General features: G+C 39.9%; 2 protein-coding genes across 2 annotated transcripts; both read right to left on the bottom strand.

The window, feature by feature from the left end:
• Positions 1-408: 408 nt before the first annotated feature.
• On the bottom strand, positions 409-5154 carry LOC109174175. Its single transcript, XM_019323440.1, has 4 exons — positions 4639-5154; positions 2415-4478; positions 1725-2324; positions 409-1638 (listed from the first exon to the last, which is right to left on the bottom strand). The coding sequence occupies exons 1-4, from the start codon at positions 5152-5154 to the stop codon at positions 409-411; spliced, it is 4410 nt and encodes a 1469-aa protein (XP_019178985.1).
• Positions 5155-19436: 14282 nt separating this feature from the next.
• LOC109174174 lies at positions 19437-24148 on the bottom strand. The gene is made up of 4 exons (XM_019323439.1): positions 24075-24148; positions 21559-21635; positions 20765-21429; positions 19437-19869 (listed from the first exon to the last, which is right to left on the bottom strand). The coding sequence occupies exons 1-4, from the start codon at positions 24146-24148 to the stop codon at positions 19849-19851; spliced, it is 837 nt and encodes a 278-aa protein (XP_019178984.1). The 3' UTR covers positions 19437-19848.
• Between the last annotated feature and the right edge of the window lie 1317 nt (positions 24149-25465).

Genomic DNA, 25465 nt, shown 5'->3' with positions numbered 1-25465 from the left:
CATTGAATTGGGGGAATTGTAAATCCATTGAATTACAATTTTCTCAAACCAAACAATGTAGCTTCTCCTTTCATGGAATTACATTAACATTGAATTTCAATTTATGCTAACAAAACACCCCATTAACTTGAAGTTATTCTAGAAAAATATATTGGTATAAAACATATAGTGAAAATATTTATACATAGATAGTATTTTAATGGATACTAAATAATATAATAATATAATTAGTGGCGGCTAAAAATTGTAAATTTTAGCATAATTTATTGGTTATATTAACATGGCGCTTGGTTTGCGAAATAGATAGAAAATAGAATAGCATTCTATAGAATGTGTCTATTCTGCCATTTTTTTTTTTTTTTGGTTCTAAATGAGGGGTTCAACCCGTGAAAGGATCCTACTAGGAATTCACATCAGGGCTCTGGTCCCTACCCTATCCTCCCAAATCAAGTCGTCTAGATATTGCGGTTGATCAACAACGAGCCTCGTCCCAAGTCCATGTTCCAGCGCCATTGATGCAAGCTTGTCTGCCACTTTGTTTCCACTTCTCATCACATGGATAAATTTTATATCCTGGAACACCTGCGCTTCCCTCACACATAGTCGCATAACATTACTCCCGGCACCCGTAGCCATGCACCCGATGATGCCCTTAATCGTTGCAAGAGAGTCGCTTTCCACCAAGACATTCCGGGCTTGGCGATCGGCGGCCATACGCAGTCCCACTAAGACTGCCCAAACTTCCGCTTCCTCCGCTGTACAAGTCCCTATGTTGTGTGTAACCCCGCTGATCCATCTCCCTTGATAATCTCGTAGCACTCTCCCACAGCCTGCTCTTCTACTGACCCCCTTGCAACAGCCATCCACGTTTAATTTCCACCATCCATGTTGCGGTTTCTTCCAAGTGGCTACGCACTCGCCCTGTTGAATGCCCACATGCATCGCTCGATGAGTGTTAAAAGCCACTTTCGTCTGGTTGTGTTGGTCTCTTATCCAAGCTATCTTCTGCTCCGTACTCATATGGCTATCCTCAAACACTCTGGCATTCCTCCACCTCCAACACCACCACATAGTAAGCCCGAAAATTTCCGGCCAATCCTCCGGAAATCCTAGCCGCTTATCCGCCTTAACGTTCATCGACAGCCACGTACTCCAATCCGTCCCCTGGAGCAGCTGTGTCGTCCGGCGCGGTATGAGCCTCTCCCATATGCGCGCTGCCTCGCATGCTCTGAAGATATGGTCCAAGTTTTCTGGAATGCCTGCACAAGAAGAACAAAACAAATCAGTTGTGAAGCCCCTTTTCGATCGTTCTACATTCGTCATGAGCCTCCCTTGTTTAACCAACCACATAAAGTGATTGACTCTGTTCGGGAGTCTAAGCTTCCAGATCCTCTGCCAGTCGTCATCTACGTTATCATCCCTCAAATTTCGCGTGATTGCATAAGCAGACTTTATGGAGAAACGACCATCCAGTTCCATGCTCCATCCCCAATCATCTCTCGCTTCGTTGTCATCAAGAACAACATACACATGTAGTTTAAGCTTCCAGCTGTCGTCCAAAACACCCTCCAGTCTTTCCCATCGCCACCCTCTTCCACTCTCCCAGTACTCAGCTACTTGGCCATATAGCTCCGTAAGCTAATTGGACGCAGCATAAAATCGTAGAGCCGATTGCCTTGAACCCATCTGTCCATCCAGAACCTTGTCCCCCAGCCATTGCGAACCACTTTCGTTAACCCCCTGTCCAGAATCCCGGTTGCACTGCAAAGTCCTCTCCAGGCGTTTGAAGCAATCCTGGGGACGTCCGCTCTCCATCGGCCATCTCCGAATCCATACTTAGTTCGGAAGACCTGCGCCCACAAGCTGTCTCGTTCTGTGAGAATCCGCCATCCAAGCTTCGCCATGAACGCAGAGTTCACACTGTTTAAACTTCGCAAACCTAGACCGCCAACTTCCTTGGGCTTCGTCACGGTATCCCATTTTACGAGACTTACCTTCCGTTCGTCCCCATGACCACCCCAAATGAAGCGTCTGGTAATCATCTCCAATTTGTTGCACACACCTTTTGGCAGTTGTGCGGTTTGCATGGAATACGTAGGAATTGCGCCCAAGACCGACTTGGCCAGTGTGACCCGCCCCGCAAAGGATAGAAGCTTGCCACGCCACCCTTCAAGCCTCGCTGTTACATGGTCAATTAGGCCTGAGAACGTCGCTTGCGTGACTCTGCCGTGCACGGATGGCATCCCTAGATATCTACCCAAATCCGTTGTAGCTGAAATATTCAGAATACTCTCGATATCTCTTGCAATGTCTGGCTTAGTATTCTTCGAAAAAAAGACATGTGATTTACTCAAACTGACTTTCTGCCCGGACGCCTCACAGAACCGCGCGAGGCATTACTGGATAACCCTGACCTGTTCCACTGACGCCTCCGAAAATAGAACCATGTCATCCGCGAAGCAGAGGTGTGACAAAACTGGACCTGACGGCGATAATTGGATTCCCGTCCATCGTCCATTAGTTACTTCGGTTGTAATGCTTTGACTTAACCGCTCCATGCATAGCACAAAGAGTGCTGGAGACATAGCGTCTCCCTGTCTTACTCCCCTTTCCGGTTTGAAGGCAGGTAGTCGGCTACCATTCCACGAAATGGACAAGGACGCCGTTCGTACGCATGTCATTATAAGACGTGAGGTAGCATCGTTAAAACCTGCATCAAAAAGAGTATCATTAATAAAATTCCAAGATAACCTGTCATAGGCCTTTTCTAAATCAATCTTAATCCCCATCAAGCCTGTATTTCCTTTTTTGATTCTCATGGAATGCATAACTTCCTGATAAATAAGCACGTTGTCCGAGATTTGCCTGCCTGATACAAAAGAGCTCTGACACGGTCCAACAAGCATTGGCAACACGGCCTTAAGCCTATTGGTTATCGTCTTGGTAATGATTTTGTACGACACATTGCACAAACTGATAGGCCTAAACTGTTTGATTGTTTCCGGCGACCCGACCTTCGGGATTAGGGTCAGGAGGGTGTCGTTCACACCATCGGGCAAAATTCCTGATTGAAATGCATTTTTGACCATCCTAAAAATGCTGTCCCCCACTGTATCCCAAGTCTTTTGATAAAAACCTGCATGTAAACCATCTGGCCCGGGTGCCTTCCATGGGCTCATGTCAGTCACTGCTGCGTGTACCTCTTCCTTTGTTACCTCCCTTTGGAAGCTGGCCCAGTCCACTTCGTCCAGAACCGGGAAAAAGCCCCTCACAGCCCGCGAAAGGTCCGTGCCTGTATCCTTTTTGAAGAGGTTTATATAGAAGTCCTGCACCAAATTTCGTAGCTCCTCCGTGTCAGTGATCCAAATGCCATTATCATTCTGCAGGCTAAGGACTTTATTTCGGGAGCGCCTCATCAATGTTGCCGCATGATAAAATTTTGTGTTTCGGTCTCCCGAGACTATCCATTCCTCACGCGATCGTTGGAACCATTTCAGCTCTTCTTGGTATAGAGTCGTCTCTAGCTCTTGCTTCAAATTCTTTTCTAGCGTGACAAGCCCCTTGTAGCGCGCACTAGTGTTAATCTTCTGGATCCCCCCGATCCGTGCCAAAAGAGATCTTTTCTTAGCTTCAATGTTACCAAATACATCCTTGTTCCATTCCGTTAGAGCCGCTTGTACTTGCTGGATGTTCTGCACTATGTCTTCATTGGAATGCCACGCTCGGTTTACCACCTCCGAGAAACTGTCATTAGTCATCCACGCAGCTTGAAATCTGAACTTGAACTCTGTGGGCCTGACGCCTTTAGCCGTTGTCTGAATAAGGATTGGTGAGTGGTCTGAGGCGATACGTGGCAGATGCCTTACCTCGGCTTCAGGGAAGCGTTGCCGCCAAGGCATATCACACAGCGCTCTGTCGAGCCTAGCCCCTTTACAGGTATTAGCATCCGCTCCTCTCACCCACGTCAGTTGCGGTCCCACGAAACCTAGATCCACCAAACCTTCCTCCTGGATCCAATCAACAAAGTCAGCACTTCGATGTGCATTGTAAGCGGTGTAGTTGAGAGTCTCATTGCAACAAGTTACTGTATTGAAGTCTCCCGCTGCGAGGCAGGGGTGTAGGATATTCCGTTGGTTCGCCCTAAGTGCACTCCATAGGCGCCGTCGCAGGTGTTGAGTCGGGCTGGCATACACCACTGCAAGCACCCATGGTGGACTACTGAGCTCCTTGACCTGTAATAAAATGAATTGAGGGTGAGTAAACTCTACAGTAATATCCAGAGGTTTATTCCAAAGAACCCATATTCCCCCGCTAAAACCTATAGCCTCCACTCGGACCCAATCATCAAAGCCGAGTTTGGAGCAAATATCATTAGCATGATCACCCGAAACTTTAGGCTCCACCAAGCCAATCAGATCTGGTTTGTGGTTCTTGAGAAGAGTTTTCAGGATTCGCTGGAAATTCCTCCCTCCAGCGCCCTGACAATTCCAAATCAAACTTATCATTAAATCAAAAGAAAAAACCAAACACAGAGAGATTCAGAAATGGTACACAGGCAGCGAGCTCAAGCGGACATTAATCCCGCTTCTCGCTATGTCCCTCAGCTCTTCCCTCCGCATCATTGTCCCCCTCCATTACGGCATCACCATCTTCATCAAGGCTTTCCGGCACATCTGAGTGGTGTTCCCCTGAATTCTCCAGGTTCATCTGTAAACTGCCACCATTCTCTTGGTCATAGTTTACTGTTCTAGTGCAGATATTGAGTCCCCCCTTTGATCCTCTTACTACCACATGTTCTTCCTCCTGTGCTGCTTTCCTATGTGCCCTGTTCTGACCTGGACGTTCACTCACATTCTGTGCATGGCATCCCTCATCCGTCTGCCTCATACTTCTCCTTTGGCTTCCGCTACGGTTATTCTTCGGCCTCTCCTCCTCTCGGTGCCTTGGCTCCTCCCTTCCATTGGGTTCGTTGAGGATTTGTCTTTCGTTTGCGATGACATTTGGTCGTCTTTCTCTCCCCCCGTTCGCTGCGGCTGCCCCATCCTCCATTTCCAATTCGCTGGTATTTCTCACTGGCTGCTCACCGTTCGCGGCTTCTGCTTCAATATTCACCTCCTCTGCCTCTACATACTCCCCGGCGTCCTCCTGAATCATTAACGGTCCAAATCTAGAATTTTGAACGCCACCCTCGCGATTGTCAGCTCCAACCTTCTGTCCCTCCGCCGGTCCCTTTTGCGTTCTTCCTCCCTGTCTCACGCCTGCTCTTGTTTTCCTTCATGGAGCGATCATCCAAGCCCCAAACGGTGCTGCTCCCACCTGGTTTGGTCGGGGTTCTTCCGGCTCAACCTGTACCGCCTGCGTTCTGATCGTCGTAGGGCATGCATCTGGAGCATGGCCGTAGACACCACATGTGAAGCACACCATGTGGATGCCTTCATAGGCCACAGATCTCACCTTACCTTTGTGGTTGAACTTGGATATCAATGGTTTCGTTATGTCCACTTCAACACAGATCCTCGCGAAGTAGCCCCGGGAAACCAGACTTGTTGCTTGGTCGACGCGGATTGTCCTTCCGATCTTGTTTCCTAGCTTGCGTAGGAATATAATGTTGTAATATTCTGCAGAGATACATGGGATCCTGATCCACACCAGCACCTTCTCTGTGGTATCCTCTCTGGGGTCAAAATCGGGCCTCCATGGTTTCACCAGCAAGTAATGATCCAGCACCATCCATGGTCCCTCAAACATGGCGAATTCCAGGTCCTCCACCGATCCAAATCGGACTAGGAAATAGTCATTGTCGATTGCGATGAGCTCCATACTCCCTTTCGGCTGCCACATAGATCGCAGCCTCCTTAGCAAATAAGTGTAGCCCACTTTCCTTCCCATGACCTTGATGATTAGCATTCTTTTGCATGCATTATCTTATAATTCGTACAAATTTTAAAACAGGTAGGCCCTGTTTGGTAAATGATTGTTAGCTGATTGGAGTTAATTAGAATGTATAACTAGTTGATAATATTAACTGATTGTAGAAATTTGTTTGGTAAATTAGCTGTTAGCGGATAACTGTTTTGTGTAATTTTTTTTTTCTCAAAAAATTAATTGAAAAAGTTGCTTTGAGCAGCTTTTTGAATTTTAGCATTTTGAATTTACAAAAAGCTAATTAACTAAAAATTTATGTTGATTTTTAATCAAATAAAATAACTGATAATGGTCAAATAAGTCAAAATTGACTTATAGACTGATTATTTTATCAAACATGGCCATAGTAAATTAGTAATAGTTTGGCCTTCTTCTTGATATTTTTTATTAATATTTTATGCTCAACTCTTACTTTACCCCTCCGTATATCATTATCATTATATTCATATAAAATTGAAACAAATTTTATTTATAAAATATTATGTGGACCAAAAAAAAAAAAACATCAACATATTATTATTTTCATTATGTTTTTTTTCTAATTTACTCAAGAATCTTTGATCTCTGCTTCATATATTCCCAATAGTGTTCTAGTTGCATTTTTGTTTCTTATATTCCCCATAGCCTGAAAATTATAGCTAAAAGAAACAACCACTTTCCATTGGGGTAGGTACGACCAATTTTCTACAGTCTTTCAGAAGAAACCTTAAGAACGAAACAAATTGACTTCTTCTATCATCATCATCATCATCTTCTTCTTCTTCTTTCTTCTTTTTCTCTTTTTCTTTTTTTTTTCTTTTTTAAAAAAATAAATTTATTATCTCCACTGGGTGTGAACCTATAACCTCTGATTTGGGAGAGCTACAATTATACCGCCTGACCCCAAAGTCTGATTTGGGAGAGCCACTGCGTGAAGCCTCTATATTTTGTTCTCATTATTTCGAGCCACACGTTAATACACGTAGTTGAAAAGTACCTCGAAATGATGATGGAGGAGTTCCTGAGGAGGACGAAGAAAACTTGTCCATATTTAAATATCCTGGTCGCTTATATGGAAGATGTAAGACAAGAAGACTAACCGATGCAAAGTATTTGGCAGCACATACTTATATATTGCTTAATTGTGAGGAAGTACAACCTTACATTGCGTAAGTTCCACATCAATCAATTAATTAATGATAGTTGAATCATTCGTGAGTTTATAATAGTGTTATATAAATTTACAGTTTATATGAAGAGATGTTGAAGGAACTTGATCCCAGGATAAGTGAGTTAGAACTTGCAACACAACTACAACAAAATTTTGGTTCTTGGTTTGAAAATTATGTAAGTCTTGTAGTCAACTACTTCTCTTGGTCCTAAATTATTTAAAAACCTAACTCTTATATATAACTTTTGCAATGGCACATGCACGCCAAAATGAAATAGAGAATAAGTATATATGTGATTTGTCAAAAAGGCCACTGAGAATTGTGAAATCGTATCCTGTGTATTTGTCAACGGGTATAGATTTCACACAGAGTCACATGGTGAGAATAAATTAACAATGAATAGTGGTGTTTGTGTAAGTAGCACATGTGATTGATTACTATGGCAAGTTGATGGAAATATTAGAAATTGAGTATACTACATTGCCAATTAAACGCACTGTCTTGTTCAAATGTGAATGGTATGACCCAACACCTAATGTTGGAGTTAAGGTTCATAACCGATATAATTTGGTTGAAATAAATCAACGAAGAAGGTTTAACAAATTTGAGCCATTTATTTTAGCAATGCAAGCTATTCAAGTTTGTTTTGTTCTGTACCCTAGTATGAGACAAGATAAAGTTGATTGGTTAGTTGTGTGTAAAGTTCAACCTCAGGGATGGACAGAATCTTTCAAAAAGGAAAATGGTCAAACGAAAGATACTGCTTTTCAAGAAAAAGAAGTTAAAGAAACTGAAATTGCAAGTACTGTGGATGATGATTCTTTCGTTAGGTTAAGTGATGAAAATGTCGAATATATCGACATTCCTGACGACAATTCAGATAACAATGAAGAGAAAAATGATGAGCTTGAATTTGACTCTAGTTCGTCAACTAATGAATTGTGATGATGATGATGGTGGTGGTGGTGGTGGTGACGACGACGACGACGACGACGATGATTATGAAAATTAGAGTTTATGTAGGTAATTCAAAAGTAATGCTTAATAAATATATATTATATGAAACACTAATATATATTACATTTTTCATATTTTTGTAGGAAAGATGCCAAGAGGACGTGGAGGACGTGGGGGTCATTTTGCAGCTAGACTTTTGCCAATAAATGTTCTACCACGTAAAGGAAATCACACATCGGCATCGGCATCGGCATCAACATCAGCATCGATTCCCATAGTAGCATCAAGACCCTTATCACCATCCACGCCATCTACAACTACTAATAATGGTCAGGCTAGACAAGATGCTATTAGGCAACAAGGTGATATGATTGACTCTGTACGAGTGCATGGATGCCTACGAATTGATGTTCAGGATAATATGTAAGTTAAATTAAAATGAAATTTATTATTTGAATATATATTAATTTTTTAAATTCTGACTTTTCCTTTTTATAGGTGTTGGTTTTAGGGTTTTTGGGCCCAGGGAGGTCCAAAACAACCTTAGTTGGTGGATTCACCTTTCATATGCGGCTTATAGAAAAATAAGTAAGACAAATATAACTCACTTTTTGGGCGATGCCAAGCCAAGACTTTCACTATTCTTGTAGCTATTGGTACATAGTATATGGCTATTTTGTACATGTAATATTGTGTAAGAATAAAGCTATCTTTGATACCGAGAGATGGAGTATGCTTCTTGGTGGAATGGTGGTGGAGCCTTCTCATATGGAGTCTTCTTCATGCGTGGAAGAGTGGTGGAGTCTTCTTTGTATATTGTGGAATGAAGCCTTCTTGGGAGAGTAGTTGTGGGAGAGTGATATGTGGTCTTCTAGTGTGTAGGATATTTAGTATGATATTTACTTTGGGAGGTTATGGATAATAATAATAATTGGGTAATAAGTGGGTGGTTAGGAATGGTGGGGTAGATAAATAGGGTAGTAAATAGGAGATTAATATGGGTTAACGGCTAGTTTAGGCCGACCTTCCACCCGTGCCGACCTCCGGGTCGAGCCGACCCCTCGGTTTGGCCCATATCTATTCTTGGGCTTGCTCCATTTTCTTCTTGGGCTTCTCTTCTTCTTCTGGGCTTGATCTCTTTTCTTCTTGGGCTCCGAGCCCACGGGGTTCACACCCCATCAACTAGTCCCTCACTTTTCTATGTCTCGCACTCAGCAGGGCATGGGAAAGTATATTGTCTCGCCTCAAAATTCCCTTTATTAGCCGCCTCGATTTTTGCCGACTCTTTATTCTAGATTCCAAACTACTCCATCCTCATGACTTCTCTTCGTTTGCCATATGATCGACTGCTTCAGTGGATGTGACCCTCTTGCTTCGAGCCCATTTTTTCTTTAGCCGTCGAAGTGAATCTCGGTTGTAACTTTTTCTTTCTCTAATAAACTTCTAAGGGTTCGGACCCTCGATTCCTTCTTTATTCGCCAAGTCCCTCAGTCGAGGCGACTCTTCGGTGGTAGCGTCTTTTCCCTCTATGAAATGTCTAAGGGACAGAACCCTGGTTTCTTTTCTTTTTCCTTTCTCTTTCTCTTGCCGAGTCCCTCAGTCAAGGCAACCCCTGTAGGCTTTTCCTATGAAACGTCTAAGGGTCCGGGCCCTTGTTTCTTTCCTCTTTTCTCGCCGAGTCCCTCAGTCGAGGTGACCCCTGTAGGTTTTTTCTTGGAAACGTCTAAGGGTCAGTGCCCTTGTTTCCTATTGTTTCTCGCCGAGTCCCTTAGTCGAGGCGAACCTTTAGGCTTTTCCTATCTTAGAAACAGTTTAGGGTCAGTGCCCCGTCGTTTCTCTCTTTTCTCGCCGAGTCCCTCAGTCGAGGTGACCCCTGTAGGTTTTTTCTCGGAAACGTCTAAGGGTCAGTGCCCTTGTTTCCTATTGTTTCTCGCCGAGTCCCTCAGTCGAGGCGACCCTTTAGGCTTTTTCTATCTTAGAAACAGTTTAGGGTCAGTGCCTCGTCGTTTCTCTCTTTTCTCGCCGAGTCCCTCAGTCGAGGTGACCCCTGTTGGCTTTTTCTCGGAAACGTCTAAGGGTCAGTGCCCTTGTTTCCTATTGTTTCTCGCCGAGTCCCTCGGTCAAGACGACCCTTAGGCTTTTTCTATCTTAGAAATAGTTTAGGGTGCCCCGTCGTTTCTTTTTTTTCTCGCCGAGTCCCTCAGTCGAGGTGACCCCTGTAGGTTTTTTCTCGGAAATGTCTAAGGGTCAGTGCCCTTGTTTCCTATTGTTTCTCGCCGAGTCCCTCAGTCGAGGCGACCCTTTAGGCTTTTTCTAAGGGTCCTAGCCCTTGTTTCTTTTCTTTTTCTCTTGCCGAGTCCCTGCTCGAGGCGACTCCTGTCTACGATTCTTCTTCTCTGAGTAAACTTCTTGGACTCTTGGTTCTTTTACTAACTCGAGTGGCTCTCGGTTGTTTACTTTTTCTTCCCTTTATATAGCCCCTTGTAGATGAGAGACTCCATGAGCGAATACGTCTTGGAAATTATATGCATTTCCTCGCCATGCCCAGAATATATCCAAGTCTATTGTGCGGCACATGTGACTGGAAATTAAGCTCGCCATATGTAAAAAAAAGTCCATCCTCCAAACTCGCATAAGAGATAATACTCGGGCAGACTCTTGGAGTCGGCTTTGAAGTTGGTTGGAATGCTTTCCCACCAGATACTGCCATGTGTACACTCATGCCCTAACATTTCCATTATACTTATGCTTCCCTTCTTAATTCGTATACCAGCATCGGTGCACCTAGCATTATGGACCTTTTGTACGCTATTTCTTTTCTTGCCTAGAGTCCGCCACTTCACCACTAATGGCCATGTATGCTCAATTCACATACTCAATTTCGTACTTTATTAATTTTCTTTGCTGTGAAGCTCCATATATTCATCTATAATGTTGATATCCTCCTCCCATAATTGCTTGGGATTCAAGCTTTTTATGCCTTCTATTTTTCCCGAAATATTACACGCGTTGCGCGCATATGTACAAACTTCCACAATTTTCCCTTTTCTTCAATTGCTTCCGTGTGCGAAATTGGCGCATGTATGATAATTTCCCATATATGAAGCGTATAAAAAAGGATAATTTAGAGCCGCCTACCAGATGCGAGTCAAAGAGGGCTCCTTCCGTAATTCTTTCAAGATTACCGTGCAAGACCCATATTCTCCATATTTAAACATCTAAATATTCTTCTGTAACCCCCAACTTGCTGGTTCACTCTGCTCATCACCAGTTCCCGAACATGATGGTGGTAACGTTCCGAGCCTGACTCGTCTTAAAAACAATCGGCGACTGAGATCTTTGCATAGGGGACGGTGTTTTAGTGCCTTAATCCTTTGATATTACCGCTTCTTGATTGATTTGAAGGAGCGCCCAATGGATCGATCCCCACCTTCGAGATGCGATTGACACGACCAGTGAGTTCTTCATACTCCATGCGCTATTTGAATATAAAGTAGACATATGCTCATCTCCCTCTTCCCCAATTTGTGTGCCATATATTCGGACTCCGACTCCGCGACCGTTCGCGCACCTGGCAACCACCCACTGACTGGGACCACTTCACCATCACCGTTGCAGGAAGAGTTTTTCGCGAGAGAGGTCGGTAGCGTTAGGCGTGAGGACAGAGTTGATGCCAGTTGATTTGTTCGTTGTTTCCTTAATTAAAGCTTGGGCAAAATGTTTCTTGTTGACTTCTTGCGTATCGCCGACTGCTGATGAAGGGCTCCGATTCCGCGAGAGGCCGCATGATGGCCGAGTCCCTCAGTCTTGCTAAGGATTTGGCGAACGAGAGAGGAGAGGGCAGAGTGAATCAAGGAGGAAGCCATCAACCGAACTACCGCCGACACGGTTTCTTCTTGCCTCTCCATTCCGACAACTTCATCCGCATCGCTCGACTCCCACCCAGCTTATTCCGATTGACGAGCTTTGTCTTTGCGTCCAAGTCCGACCAGGGATGAGTCGGGAAGGGAACCAACATCCAACTTGCTCAGCGATGGCGTTGCGGTCGATCGGCGTTGGCATCGGCTTGCGGTTTGGTTGGTTGTGGCTGCTGGGATTTTGTGGGTGGCGCTGCTGGTTGGGAGTTTTGTCGCCATCGACGCAGGCTCCGTGTCAAGAGTCTAATCACCAAGTCGAGTGATGCGGGTATTCAAAGTGAAAGGAATCGGCGCAATGTGGACTCAGCGGGCTTGGTGGGGTCGGCAAAGTATTCCCCAATAAGAATTTATGGTAATCTCTCTCCATATTTACAGAAATCGTGGCGAGAACCAGTAGAAGCTCTGAGATAATGCGGAGGATCTTCTCTGACCACTATTAGCCAGATTTGGTTGCAGAGGTGTAGTAGGTTGCCTTGGTGAGTGATATCTGACTTCAGCTTTATCTGTCATCCGGTATGGGGAAGGGGTCGGTCACGACAGGGCTGTCCACGGTCGCTCGGTGGTAACATTTTATAATATGTGAGCAGCGGTGGCCTCTGTTTCAACCGCAAACTTTCTCCAAGTCCGCCAGATGGACTGCCGAGCCCTGCATTTTCTGACACCGCATTCGAGTCCGATTCGGGAAGAGTTGGAAAGAAAGCAACACCCGTGTCCGACTCCGTAGCCGACTACACACTTGCTGATCGCCAACTCATTCTGACCACTTATCGTCCGAGTCCGAGTCTGGTCAACTCCGTGGGCGACGTCGGCGATGTACCAGTCTGGGATGAGTCGGCGCGGCGTGTGCTTCGGAGTCTCTCGGCAAACGTCAGTAGTCTGCGTGGAGAAGAAGGAGTCGGCGAGAGCGTCTTCGTTTTCTTCTCGTTTATCATAATTACAAGAAAATTGCAGATCTCTCACAGCGTAGAGAACCGGGATAATCATAAGGCCTTTTCTTTGTAAAAGGCTGTGAATATTCTAACTTCTTCGACTGTTTCGATCAATGCAGGCGGTGGCCTCTTGTAAAATGTAGCAGGTTATCTCTGTCTGGGCTTGCCAACTCTTTGAAGTAGTTTGCTTGATCTTAATGCCCCACCAATTGAAAACTGAAGTGTTGGTAATTGGAGAATTGGAGTCGTGGGTGCAGAGCTACAATATGCTTCTTTCCAATTGAACTTGGCAACCCACCGATCTGAAAGATTGATGTTTTTTGGCATCGAATTGAACATCTGACTTTCAAGCTGGGGATTGAAGTAGTTTTGCTTTTGTCTCTCGCATAGATGTAATGCGACATTGCCCTCTTTGCGTGTTCTATTCACAGGAACAATCAGACCAAGACGCTTCATTCCCAAGGTTGATGAGGAAACGACCGCGTCTGTATGACTCGGCGGACTCGACGGACCACCCCTGTACTTGGAGAAGAAGGAGTCGGCTGTGGCAGGGCTGTCCGTGGTCGGCGGTCGGCAGATTCAATTTTCTTCATCTATTATGCGAAGAACTCGCATCACTCGGCGAACACCTTGGAGACACAAGCGGTACACATGCAACTTTTCCTTCCAATTTTGATATTTAATTTTATAATGTGCTCTCAGCTTAGTACTCTGTGCTCTCATATTTGGTTAGCACGCACGGTAGATTTTTCTCTCCTATAGGCCATGTGTAAAAATATGACCATTGTTGGAGGAGATTACTTTTCCCTTTTGATTGCCATACACACTGAGATATGTCGTGTCTGATTTGTTTTCTGTTTATCGACTGCCACCTTTTTTTTTTTTGAGAAACAATTGTGCGAGCCCGTAGTCAGCTTCCTGCGGTCCGAGCGTTACGCCATCGACTCCCTGGCTCCGTGAAACCTGCTAGCCTCCATTCTTGTGTTGCCGCGTGTAGTGTAAGCCCATAGATTTTCATTTCATGTGTGTATCCATTTGTTTCTTTTGATTTACCCTATCTGCCACGTACATGCATGCTCACATATGTCCTCATTATATATAGTGAGAGAGGATTGAAAGAAACCTTCTGGAAAGGTGAACATAACTTCCTCTTTCTTTACTCATAGCATACTTTACATGAGACTAAATGGTCTTGAAATTTGCTTCTTGGCATAATGTATCCAAGCAAACGGATTGGAACACTAAATCCAAACGGTTGGCTTCCTTGTTGCCTCGTAAAAAATATGACAAAGAATAATACCTTGTGATTGATCTTGAGTCGGCATGCTCAATTTCGTTGTTGTAGCGGTGAAAGCACACAACTTTTGATCATTCTTTAACACGGGAGACATTCCAATTAAAATATATATTGCTAGTCCTCAAGCCTCATTTGACATCACACTATTTATCCGCTTCCACATAAGCAAAGCCTTTAACATGATTGAGAGTGAAGGCAAAATAAAATAATCGTGACCACGGTGTTTACCGTTAAAGTCGTGGTGAGGGAACCATTTATTCGGCGTCCCGACTTCTTGATTCCCACGGCCGAGTCCCTCAGTGTGATGGACCGACCACTCTTTGCCAACAACTTTGTGTACTTTAATTTAAATACTACATCTAATTTAGATGATAATGGTTACCTCTTGTAGACCTCGACACGTAGTCTTCTTTACTTGATTCTTCTCCTATAATCCTCTTCTTGGTCCACGGTTCTCCGTGAACCTTCTCAATCTTCCGTCCGTAGTGAATCCGTTCCCCCGGACGCTGTCCGAAATTGCTCAGACAAAGAGGTAAATGCGACCTTTTGTCACGTCCCCACAGACGATGCCAGTGTTGGTTTTAGGGTTTTTGGGCCCAGGGAGGTCCAACACAACCTTAGTTGGTGGATTCACCTTTCATATGCGGCTTATAGAAAAATAAGTAGAACAAATATAACTCACTTTTTGGGCGATGTCAAGCCAAGACTTTCACTATTCTTGTAGCTATTAGTACATAGTATATGGCTATTTTGTACATGTAATATTGTGTAAGAATAAAGCTATCTTTGATACCGAGAGATGGAGTATGCTTCTTGGTGGAATGGTGGTGGAGCCTTCTCATATGGAGTCTTCTTCATGCGTGGAAGAGTGGTGGAGTCTTCTTTGTATATTGTGGAATGAAGCCTTCTTGGGAGAGTAGTTGTGGGAGAGTGATATGTGGTCTTCTAGTGTGTAGGAATAGTGCTTGGGAGAGTCCTCCCATGTGTGTATGAATGAATGGATCCCTTTCTTCTTGTCTTCTCCTCCTTTTTATAGCTAGCCAAGGTTCAAGATTATAGCCATTGGGGCCTTTAGTAGGATATTTAGAATGATATTTACTTTGGGAGGTTATGGATAATAATAATAATTGGGTAATAAGTGGGTGGTTAGGAATGGTGGGGTAGATAAATAGGGTAGTAAATAGGAGATTAATATGGGTTAACGGCTAGTTTAGGCCGACCTTCCACCCGTGCCGACCTCCGGGTCGAGCCGACCCCTCGGTTTGGCCCATATCTATTCTTGGGCTTCTCTTCTTCTTCTGGGCTTGATCTCTTTTCTTCTTGAGCCCCGAGCCCACGGGGTTCACACCTCATCAATAGGTTGACTAACTCAGATGTATGTGTAAGAAAGATTACTAAGTTGTTCAAAGAACGAATAGATCCCAATGGTTATGCATTGTATTTTAATTCTAATGTGAATTGTTATTTTGTTTACATGTCTAACATAAGTTCATATTTACATTGTGTTTTGCAGAAATTTTTTGAGTGGGATGCTACAAAAGATGCTTTATTGTATAATGCTTTGGAGATAAATGCTAAAAGAAGATATGCTGATTACATAAGCAGAATAAGGAAAAAGCCAAGACCTTCATATGTTCCACCAGAAATATGGACAAAATGGAATGATGTTTGGGATTCTGAGGAAGGAAAAAAAAAAACAGAATTGGCTAAGAGAAATAGGCGTGGAGGAGTTTTAACTGGAGTTGCTCAATCTATTCATACCACAAGGTCAACACCTCACGTAAAAGTTGCAGCTCAACTTGTAAGTTCATTTGAATTGTTTAAGTTATAAGTATTATGTGTTTTGTATTATGTGGTATGTAATTGCTTTTTTTTTTTTTTTTTGGAGTTAATTTCATTTGTCAAAGTATTGTGCAATTGCCTCACTAGAGTTTCATCAATTTGGAGACATAAAGAGCTTATTAAAATGAAATTGGAGGTTTTCTGGCTGGTTCAATTTTTATTTTTTTTGAAAACACTGGCTGGTTCAATATGTTTATTTGTTTGATATCCTTCTTATAATGGTATTTCATTGATTTCTATTATTACTTCTTGACATGCTATAGGGGTTGCATCTTACCTGACCCCAACTTTTATGTTTTCTGTTGATTGTGATTGTGTTTTATTGATTGATGTTGGAAATTATAATTGAATTGTATTATATATTGATTAGGGAGATAGTCTTATATACCAAGGAAACTCTGCCGAATTTTTTCTTACTTTAATAATTGCTTTTGTTTGTTAAATATAATTTGTTGGAAAGGTAATTGGGTCATTATCCATCGTATTATGAACTCTTCAAGCATACACATATCAAACAACACGATGGGCAAACATTCATAGCTGAAAAAACCAAACAAATTAATGTAAGTTTAATTTATTTTAAGTTTTTAAAATATATATGCCTTTACATATATTTTGTACTAAATCTCTTACATATTTTAGGAACTAGTTGAATCACAACGGGAGATGTTGGCAGAAAATGGGGAGCAGGTGGATCATAATCAATTATACTATGACGCGGTTGGTGGACACGACAAGAAAAGAAGAGTTTATGGACTTTGTTCATATGGTTGTTCTGTTGTTCATGGTCTAACTAATGATAACATTTCAGGAAATATGACACCAACATCGCGACCACCCGACAATGCTACTTCTACTTCTGCAAATGTAAAACATGAAATTCAGAGTTTGAAGGACACTATTCTCCTTATGCAACAACGACTTGATGCTATTGATGGCGGGGGAACGGGTACTTCATCATCACTTCCATCTCAAATCAATTGATTTTAATGGTTGTTTGTTAATGTTGTTTAGACTTGAATTGCTATTATCATAGGCGGATCCAGTATGGGGGCAGCTGCCCCCACTCACCCTACCCCCACCCCATATATAATCTTTGTATGTATATATGTATATATAGTACAAGATTTATTATAAGTACAGAAAAATAGACAATAGTTAACAAAAGAAGTATTAGATTAGTTGGCAAAGCACGCCTTTGATATTGAGAAGAGGCATGGGTTCGAATTTGGCCTTCGGCACACGCTAGAATTTTTCTACTTCTCTTTACGGTAATAGTGCAAAATTTCAACACAGCTTTTTTGTTTCAATACTATTAATACAATAGTATAAAATAGGCTAAAGTGTCATCCGGCACCCTGAACCATATGTGATTCTTCATCCCGCACCCTAATCTTTAATAAGTGCTAAATAGATTCACAAACCAAAATTTTTTTGTCGCCTAGCATTTTTAGAAGGTTTCCCAGTCGCTGTGCTGACATGGAGCAGGTAAGAATCTGATGTGGATCCATCTTTTTTTATTTTCTCCTTATTTAAATTGTTAAAATGTATTCGTTGACTACTAACCTATTTATTTTCTATCGTATTAGGCTATTAGCAGACTACTCTGACGGCTCTTCGGCGACGACTTGCAATCACACAACGTTGTCCGACGTTCTCCTACGACTGCTCACTCCTCACTGGTCGCCGACTATAGTCAGGGTAGAAGATGTCATCTTCCTCAACATCATCATGGGTGAGAGTAAACTTGGACTATGAGCCTAGTGTTTTTTGTAATTGTGGGTTGAAAGCTCCTATTTGCACAAGTAGAGAATCGAGAAAGCAATTCTTTGGGTGCCAAAGATGGAAGGTAGGGATTTATTGAATTTTGGAATCAATTTTGTGTTTTCAATTGTTTAGAATTAAAGGTAGGGTTTTCAATTGTTTTTTGCTCCGTTTTGAATAGGATGGAAATGGTTGTGGCTTCTTCCTTTGGAATGATCAAAGTGCTAGGAGGGGTGAAGGTGACCATGAAGACCTCAAGCAGCTTGTGTTGTCTTTGAGATGTGAAATAGAGGGTGTGAGAGAACTAATTATTAATGAGTGTAGTACTATGAAAAAAGAAAATCAAGTGTTGACTGTTGAGGAAAAAATGTTTTCTTCTCTTAATTGTAATTGTGGTGCTTGTAGCCAAACTTTGTAGTTAGGAATTATAATTGTTTACATTGTAATGAAATTGCCATTGATTTGATATTTTGAGTTTGAGATTTGTTATACAATTTGCCTTATTTTCTTATTGCCTTAAGATGTGAAGTAATGGTCATAATTCATAGCCAATTTGGGATTATAGTTCACTGCCAAAATGGTCACTGAATGCCTTTAGCATTGCCATCAGAGTTCACAGTATGCTCACTGCCATTATGCCTTAATCACTGCCATTATGCTTTAATCACTGTCATTATGCCTTAATCACTGCCTAAAGCATAAAAGAATTGTAAAAAAAAATAAAATCACAAGTATGCTCACTGTCTAATGGTCATAGTTCACTGCCATTGAATACCAACATCCAATACATTATTCATATGGCTAAAAATCAGTAGCAATTCATTCAATACTAAGAAAGCCAAATCATTCACTGCATACATGAGTGCAAACTAATTATGCCTACATGACTTAATCACAACAAAAACTAATCATCATTGTTTAGTACCAACAAGCCTAATCAGTGCAAAAATCACTGTAATACATTCACAGAATACAGTGATGCCAAAAGCCTAATCATCATTGTTCACTAGCAACCAGCCTAATCAGTCATTGCTGCCAAAATACAGTGCTGCCAAAAGACATGAGTGCAAGAATTTTCCAAATCTTCAATGTTGTGTGCAATCTACAAAAATAAAAACATATTATTAGCAAATTATTATCATAAATCCAATAATCATAGAACATATATAAATTGTAGTTTAAGTGAAATACCTGACATTCCAATGCTACTTTCTTGAGATAAAATTGGTCCCCTCCCTCTTCCTCTAACTACAGTACCAGCCCTTCCCCTTCCCCTTACTCTCCCTCTTCCTGTAACAACATTAGAAGTACCACATTGTCCTTGTTGGTTTGTCAAAGTAGAACAAAATCTTTTGTTGTGCCCTTTTTCCTTGCATATTTGACATGTCATTATCCTCCCTTTCCTTGACAGCTTACTGACCTCTGAACTCAGCTTGGTTTTGTCCTTGTTCTTCTCATTATCTTCAAGTTTTTTATTTTTCTTGGGCCTGCCAGTCATCTTCCTTGGGATTGGAGCATGTAGTTCATCACCTTCAGTTCTTGGCCAAAACTGCTCTCCATTCATTGGTTGTATTACTTCATGATAGGTCTTCAAATACCTCTCTTTACTATACCATTCATGGATGTAATGATCTGACTGGTGACCCTTGTGAAATATTGCACAAATAGAGTGAGAACATGGCATACCAATCAGCTGCCAAAGTCTACAAGAACAAGTCTTCAACTCTAAATTCACCTTGAATTGAAAGCTTCCCTTTTTCACCTCGTATCCTTCAGCTCCATTGTAGACAACTTCCCAGTTTGCACTGCCAAGTATGTTCTCGTTCAGTTTTTTCAGCACACATGGCCCATAATTGCCACTCCATCTTTCAGCTGCCGCTTTCTTCTTTGCAATCCTCTTCATAATATAAACTCTAATATCTTCTAGCATTGGGATAATATTCTTTGACCTTGCTTTCAACAATGTCTTGTTGAATGCCTCACTCAAATTGTTGTCCACCAAGTCACATTTAACTTCATCTTTGAAGAATGCTTTGCACCAGAACTGCATAGGGTACTTGTTAAGATCATGACGTGCTGTACCATCTACCTTATCCAAAGCTTTCAACTTATCTGCAAGTAGTGCTTGATTAGGTGTCTTTGCAATCTGCCAGAAATGTGACTTTAGGACCATCCCCCTGTGTTTCTTACTCCAGTTGGCATGGACATGCCTAGCAAAATTTCTGTGCTCAACACCAGAAAATATCTCTTGTATGACATTAGATAAACCCTGCAAATTCAGATTCAAGTTAACCACAATATCAAGCACAGTAAAACATATGCAGAACTAAAGAATTGAAGTGGATTTACCTTCTGCTGATCACTCATTAAGGTCCATTCAGTGTTGTCCACAATATTCAAATCGTCCTTTAAAAGACCCAGAAACCATCTCCATGATGAGCTATTCTCAATCTCAACAACAGCCCAAGCAATTGGGTACATTTGATTGTTACCATCTCTACTAACTGCAGTCAGTATTTCACCCTTCAATTTCCCTTTTAAAAAGCAGCCATCTAGTCCAATAAACCTCCTGCAACCCTCTAAAAAACCCTTTTTCATAGCCTTAAAACACACATAGATCCTCTCAAACATTAATGGTGAATTTTCCACAGTTGTTGTTGTTGTTATCTTCACTGTAGATCCTGGATTTGAATCCAAACACTCCTGAGCATAATCTCTTAGCCTTTTGAACTGACTCTCATATCCAATATCCAACTTCTTTAATATCCCTGTTATTGCTCTTCTACACATGCTGACAGTTACATTCAAGTTCAACTCAGATTTGATGTCCCTGCTCAACTCTGAATAACCAATAGTTGGATTTTGTCTCACCTTCTCTTCAAATTTCCATTCTAACCATTTCTGACTAACTATCCCCAAGGTAAATTGATTGTTGCATTTATGTTCCAAGCTAATTGCCTTCACTTGAAAACACCTAGTTCTCTCTTCCCACCCTGCACTAACATGAAAACCACAACCCTTTCCCAAACACTCAACCCTAACATACTCCAATTGATTCTTTTTCCAAAAAAGATCCCTCTTTGTGTGTACAGCATAACTAATCATAGCCAACTTGAATTGCACATTTTCATCAAAGTACATACCTAATTGAATAAAGGGTGGATCTGCTTTACCGTTAAACTTAGGGTACTTAGCATTGTACTTTGATTGCACCTCATTTCCTTCCTCATTTTCCAAATCTTCTTCAACTGTTGGTGGATCTTCTGAATCATAATATACAGAATCAGCCTCATCTCCTAAGGGATTTTCAGATGTTGACACATAAGGTGGTATTGATTCCTCATCTAGTCTAATTTTCCTTTTCCTCTTGTCCCCCCTATTAGTAATCTGCTCAGAATCAGCCTCATCTCCTAATTCTTCATCATATTCAACCTCAGCCCCACCTTCCTCACCCCCTAATTCTGCATCATATTCAACCTCAGCCCCACCTCCCACACCCCCTAATACTGCCTCAGGCCCAGGTAAAGATAAAGCAACCACATCAGGCTCATCTAGCCCATGTTCAACATAAATCTCACACCTTTTATTTTCCCTAGCAATCTGAGCTAAGTGCAGACTACTAGCATCATTATGAAGTAGTTTTAAAGCTGTAAAGGGTTCAGTGGTCAACTTATATGTTAGTGAGGCTATTTTCCCATACCTTTGGTCTGCTATGTACTTCACTAAGTGGGGATAACATATTTTGTCAGGGTCCAAACACACTATTTCTGACTCACCATTCAAATATTTTAACTGAGGCTTTTTCACAAAATTACCACCGTGATGAATAATTAATTCCACACTTTCATTCATCCTGACAACAGAAATTTAAGGCACATTTAATCATAAAAGCAACAACATTGGCAGTATCAATTTATACACCAACCAACCGTCAGAAATCAATTTAAAGTAAAGAAATGCAGGACCACACTTTATACAAGCAAATTCAAACAAAAGCTAGGGAGAAATGCAGGACCACACTTTAAAGTAAAGAAATGCAGTACAACAGGACTCCATTACATTAAAAAAAAAAAAAAAAAAAAAAAAAAAAAAAAAAAAAAACAACAGTATTCAAAGCAAAAGCAACAACAGTATAATATTCTAGCATATTCGCATATTCCAAGCAAAAGCAAAGCAAATTGACAGCATATTCGCATATTCCATTAACAACAATATAATATACCTACACTATGTGCATATATTGTTTTACATTGCAGAATTAAAGACTTGAACATACCTTAGTCCTCCTTCGCATGCATATATTCGTCGACAACTCTCCGTAGCTCACTGTTCGTCGCCGATGAAGGGATGTCGTCTGGAAGTCGCCTGGATTAGGGATTTAGTGTTTGTTTGTTGGTCGCAAACTTGGGAGAATGGGCAAGCTTCTCAATCTTCGCAAGTTATGTTAGGGCTCGTTGGTTTCAATTCACTAATTTGATTTAGGGTTAGTAATTGACCCTTTAATTTGAGTATATACACGTAGGTGATGACATGTAAGCCACATCTACAAAAACAATTATGTTAATAGCATATCAACTCCACATCAGCATTAGGAAACCGGAAACTTAATGGCTACCTTCTAAAAATGCTAGGCGACAAAAAAATTTTGGTTTGTGAATCTAATTAGCACTTATTAAAGATTAGGGTGCGGGATGAAGAATCACATATGGTTCAGGGTGCCAGATGGCACTTTAGCCTATAAAATATTAATAATGAGTCTATTATATAAAACCTTTCTTTTATTATTAATAATAATAAGATGTGTGATTTATAATGTATTTTTTATTTGAATTATTTTATCAAGTTAATTATATTTCATATTAATGAGTCTATTATATAAAACTTTTTTTTTTGTTATTAATAATAATGAGATGTGTAATTTATAATGTGTTTTTTATTTGAATTATTTTATCATGTTAATTATGTTTCATATTTTGTTATGAATATTTTTATAAAGTTTTGATGTGTTTTATTTTTCAAACTATCTGTTTTATTTTAATGTTTCGCCCCCACTGGAGAAAATTCCTGGATCCGCCACTGGCTATTATTATGTATTAAGTGTGGATTGATAATGTATTATTATGATGTTTAGAGTTGAATTGACGATTATATTATGTATGAAATGTGGAATAGTAATGTATTATTATTTAAACTTAATTTAGAATTATGTTATCTTTTATTTTATTTTAAAAGTAATAGTATTTTTATATTAATATTTTAAAAATCATAATTTTTAAAATAATTCAAAATCGCGACGGAATATAAGATTTGCGACGGAATATTTGTTGCAAACGATGCGATGGAATTACGACGGAAAATATTTCTGTTGCGAAATGTGCGACGGAAAAGATAATATAGCGACGAAATATCCAGTTTAGAAATAACGATGGATTTGCGACGTGAAAAATTCCGTTGCGAAATGGGCGACGGAATACTTCTGTATCCATTTGGCAACGGAAGTATTCCGTCGCAGAGTCCATCGTCTATCAAAATACGACAACGTGATATGACGATTTTTCTTGTAGTGTTAACTGTTAATTAATATCTATAAATGCACTCTCAAACGCTTTTAAATGCATTGTCGTAATAGAAAAAAATTATCACCATATTATTTTAAATTTTTAATTCTTAATCAATCAAGATTTATATATGGTTTTGTCATATATAATTTTTTTTTATTCAACCTACCACTTGATATGATCACTTCACTTTTCTTTTCTTTTCTTTTTTATTTTTATAGAAAGATGTATTATATTAAATGTTGTGAAAAAAAAAATTTCAAACATTTATACCTATGACAATTGTATCTAAATTTTTAAATTTCAGCAATTTAATACTAAACTTTTAATTTGTTTCTTGATTTCTTGACAATATATCTAATTTTTTTAATTGACATTCAAAATACTTTAACTCAGCTCTTTGATTTAATTTCTCTTTCAATTTTTACAAATATGGTCATTTAATTGTTAAACGAATTATTAATTTAGGGTGTGTTTGGAAACCCGAAAAATGATTTCTGGAAATTATTTTCCGGCTTTCCAATGTTTGGAAAGAAGGAAAATTTGAAGTCAACTGAAAATGAGGTATTGGTCAATGGAAAATGAGTCTATTTTTAAGGAAAACAACTTCCCCTTTAAAAAAGGGGAAGTCATTTTTCGGATGTTGACTTTCTTCATCCTTTGGCTTTTGGGCTCATTGGTTTTCGGCAGGGTTTTTTTTTTTTTTTTTTTTTTTAATAATAATAGTAAACAACCCATCTGGTTTCCGCGCAGAAACCAGATCTTGGTTTCCGGCGCGGAAACCAGATGGTTTCCTGCCGGAAGTCATGGTTTCCGGCGGAAACCAGATCTTGGTTTCCGCCGGAAACCAATGAATATTCAGTTTTTTTTTTTAAATAAATAATATTATTTGATTTTAAAAATAAATATTATTATTTATAATATTATTGTAAATTTTATATATTTTAAATAAAATAATTAATTATATAAAATGTTTAATTATACAATTCTACATCATTTTCAGAAAATGAGCCAAACACCAAAAGTTGTGCAGCCAAACACAGGGAAGGAAAATGACTTCTGAAAAATGACTCAATTTCTAAAAGTCATTTTCCAGAAGTCATTTTCCTGCTTTCTAAACGGACCCTTAGTCTTTGAATTAATTAAGGCATCATATTTCATTTGTATATATGATTTTTGTGTTTTAATATGGGTAAACCTTAATCTCAAAATAAATTCAACATCATAGATATGAGATATCAAATTCAACAATAATCGACATATTCACAATATTTCAGATACGCATATCTCAATAAAAATTAAAAAATAATAAACTAAGGTCACCACATACCTCAAAGTCTTTTTTTTTTTTTTGAATGCCACTAGCTCTATTACATTGTAGTATCTGTTCATATACTTTTTCAACCCACTGAAACACAAAGAACTAATAACGTCTCCACTAAGGCTCGAACTCATAATTTTCCAAATGGAAGTCCAACCCAGGTACCATTAGATCACATAGTCCTGGACATGCCTCAAAGTCTCTAATAAGTCTAATATTTATAATAATAACCTTCACGCCAAGCATCATTTCAAATATCTATTATTATTATTATTATTAATTGAAGCATGTGCTCCATCTCAACTAAAAAGCACGTTAATGACTATATGCTCACACGCCCCCTCACGTGTACGGTGGATTCCAACCAACACGTGGACCGGTAAACCGTTGTCGCTTACGAGTGGCGTTGAGATTCGAACCCATGACCTTTAGTCTGGCTCTGATACCAAATTGAAGCATGTGCTCCATCTCAACTAAAAGCCTAAGCTGATAGTTGGATTGCACGTTAATGACTATATGCTCACATTATTATTATTATTATTATTATTATTATTTATTATTATTATTATTATTTTATTATTATTATTATTATTATTATTATTATTATTATTTATTATTATTATTATTATTATTATTATTATTATTATTATTATTATTATTATTATTATTATTATTATTATTATTATTATTATTATTATTATTATTATTATTATTATTATTATTATTATTATTATTATTATTATTATTATTATTATTATTATTATTTATTATTATTATTATTATTATTATTATTATTATTATTAT

The sequence above is a fragment of the Ipomoea nil genome, unplaced genomic scaffold (genome assembly GCF_001879475.1).
Source record: "Ipomoea nil cultivar Tokyo-kokei standard unplaced genomic scaffold, Asagao_1.1 scaffold0542, whole genome shotgun sequence".
In the NCBI taxonomy this organism is placed as follows: Eukaryota; Viridiplantae; Streptophyta; class Magnoliopsida; order Solanales; family Convolvulaceae; genus Ipomoea; species Ipomoea nil.
The sequence above is the reverse complement of the archived record's forward strand: the minus strand, read 5'-3'. Positions and strand labels throughout refer to the sequence as shown.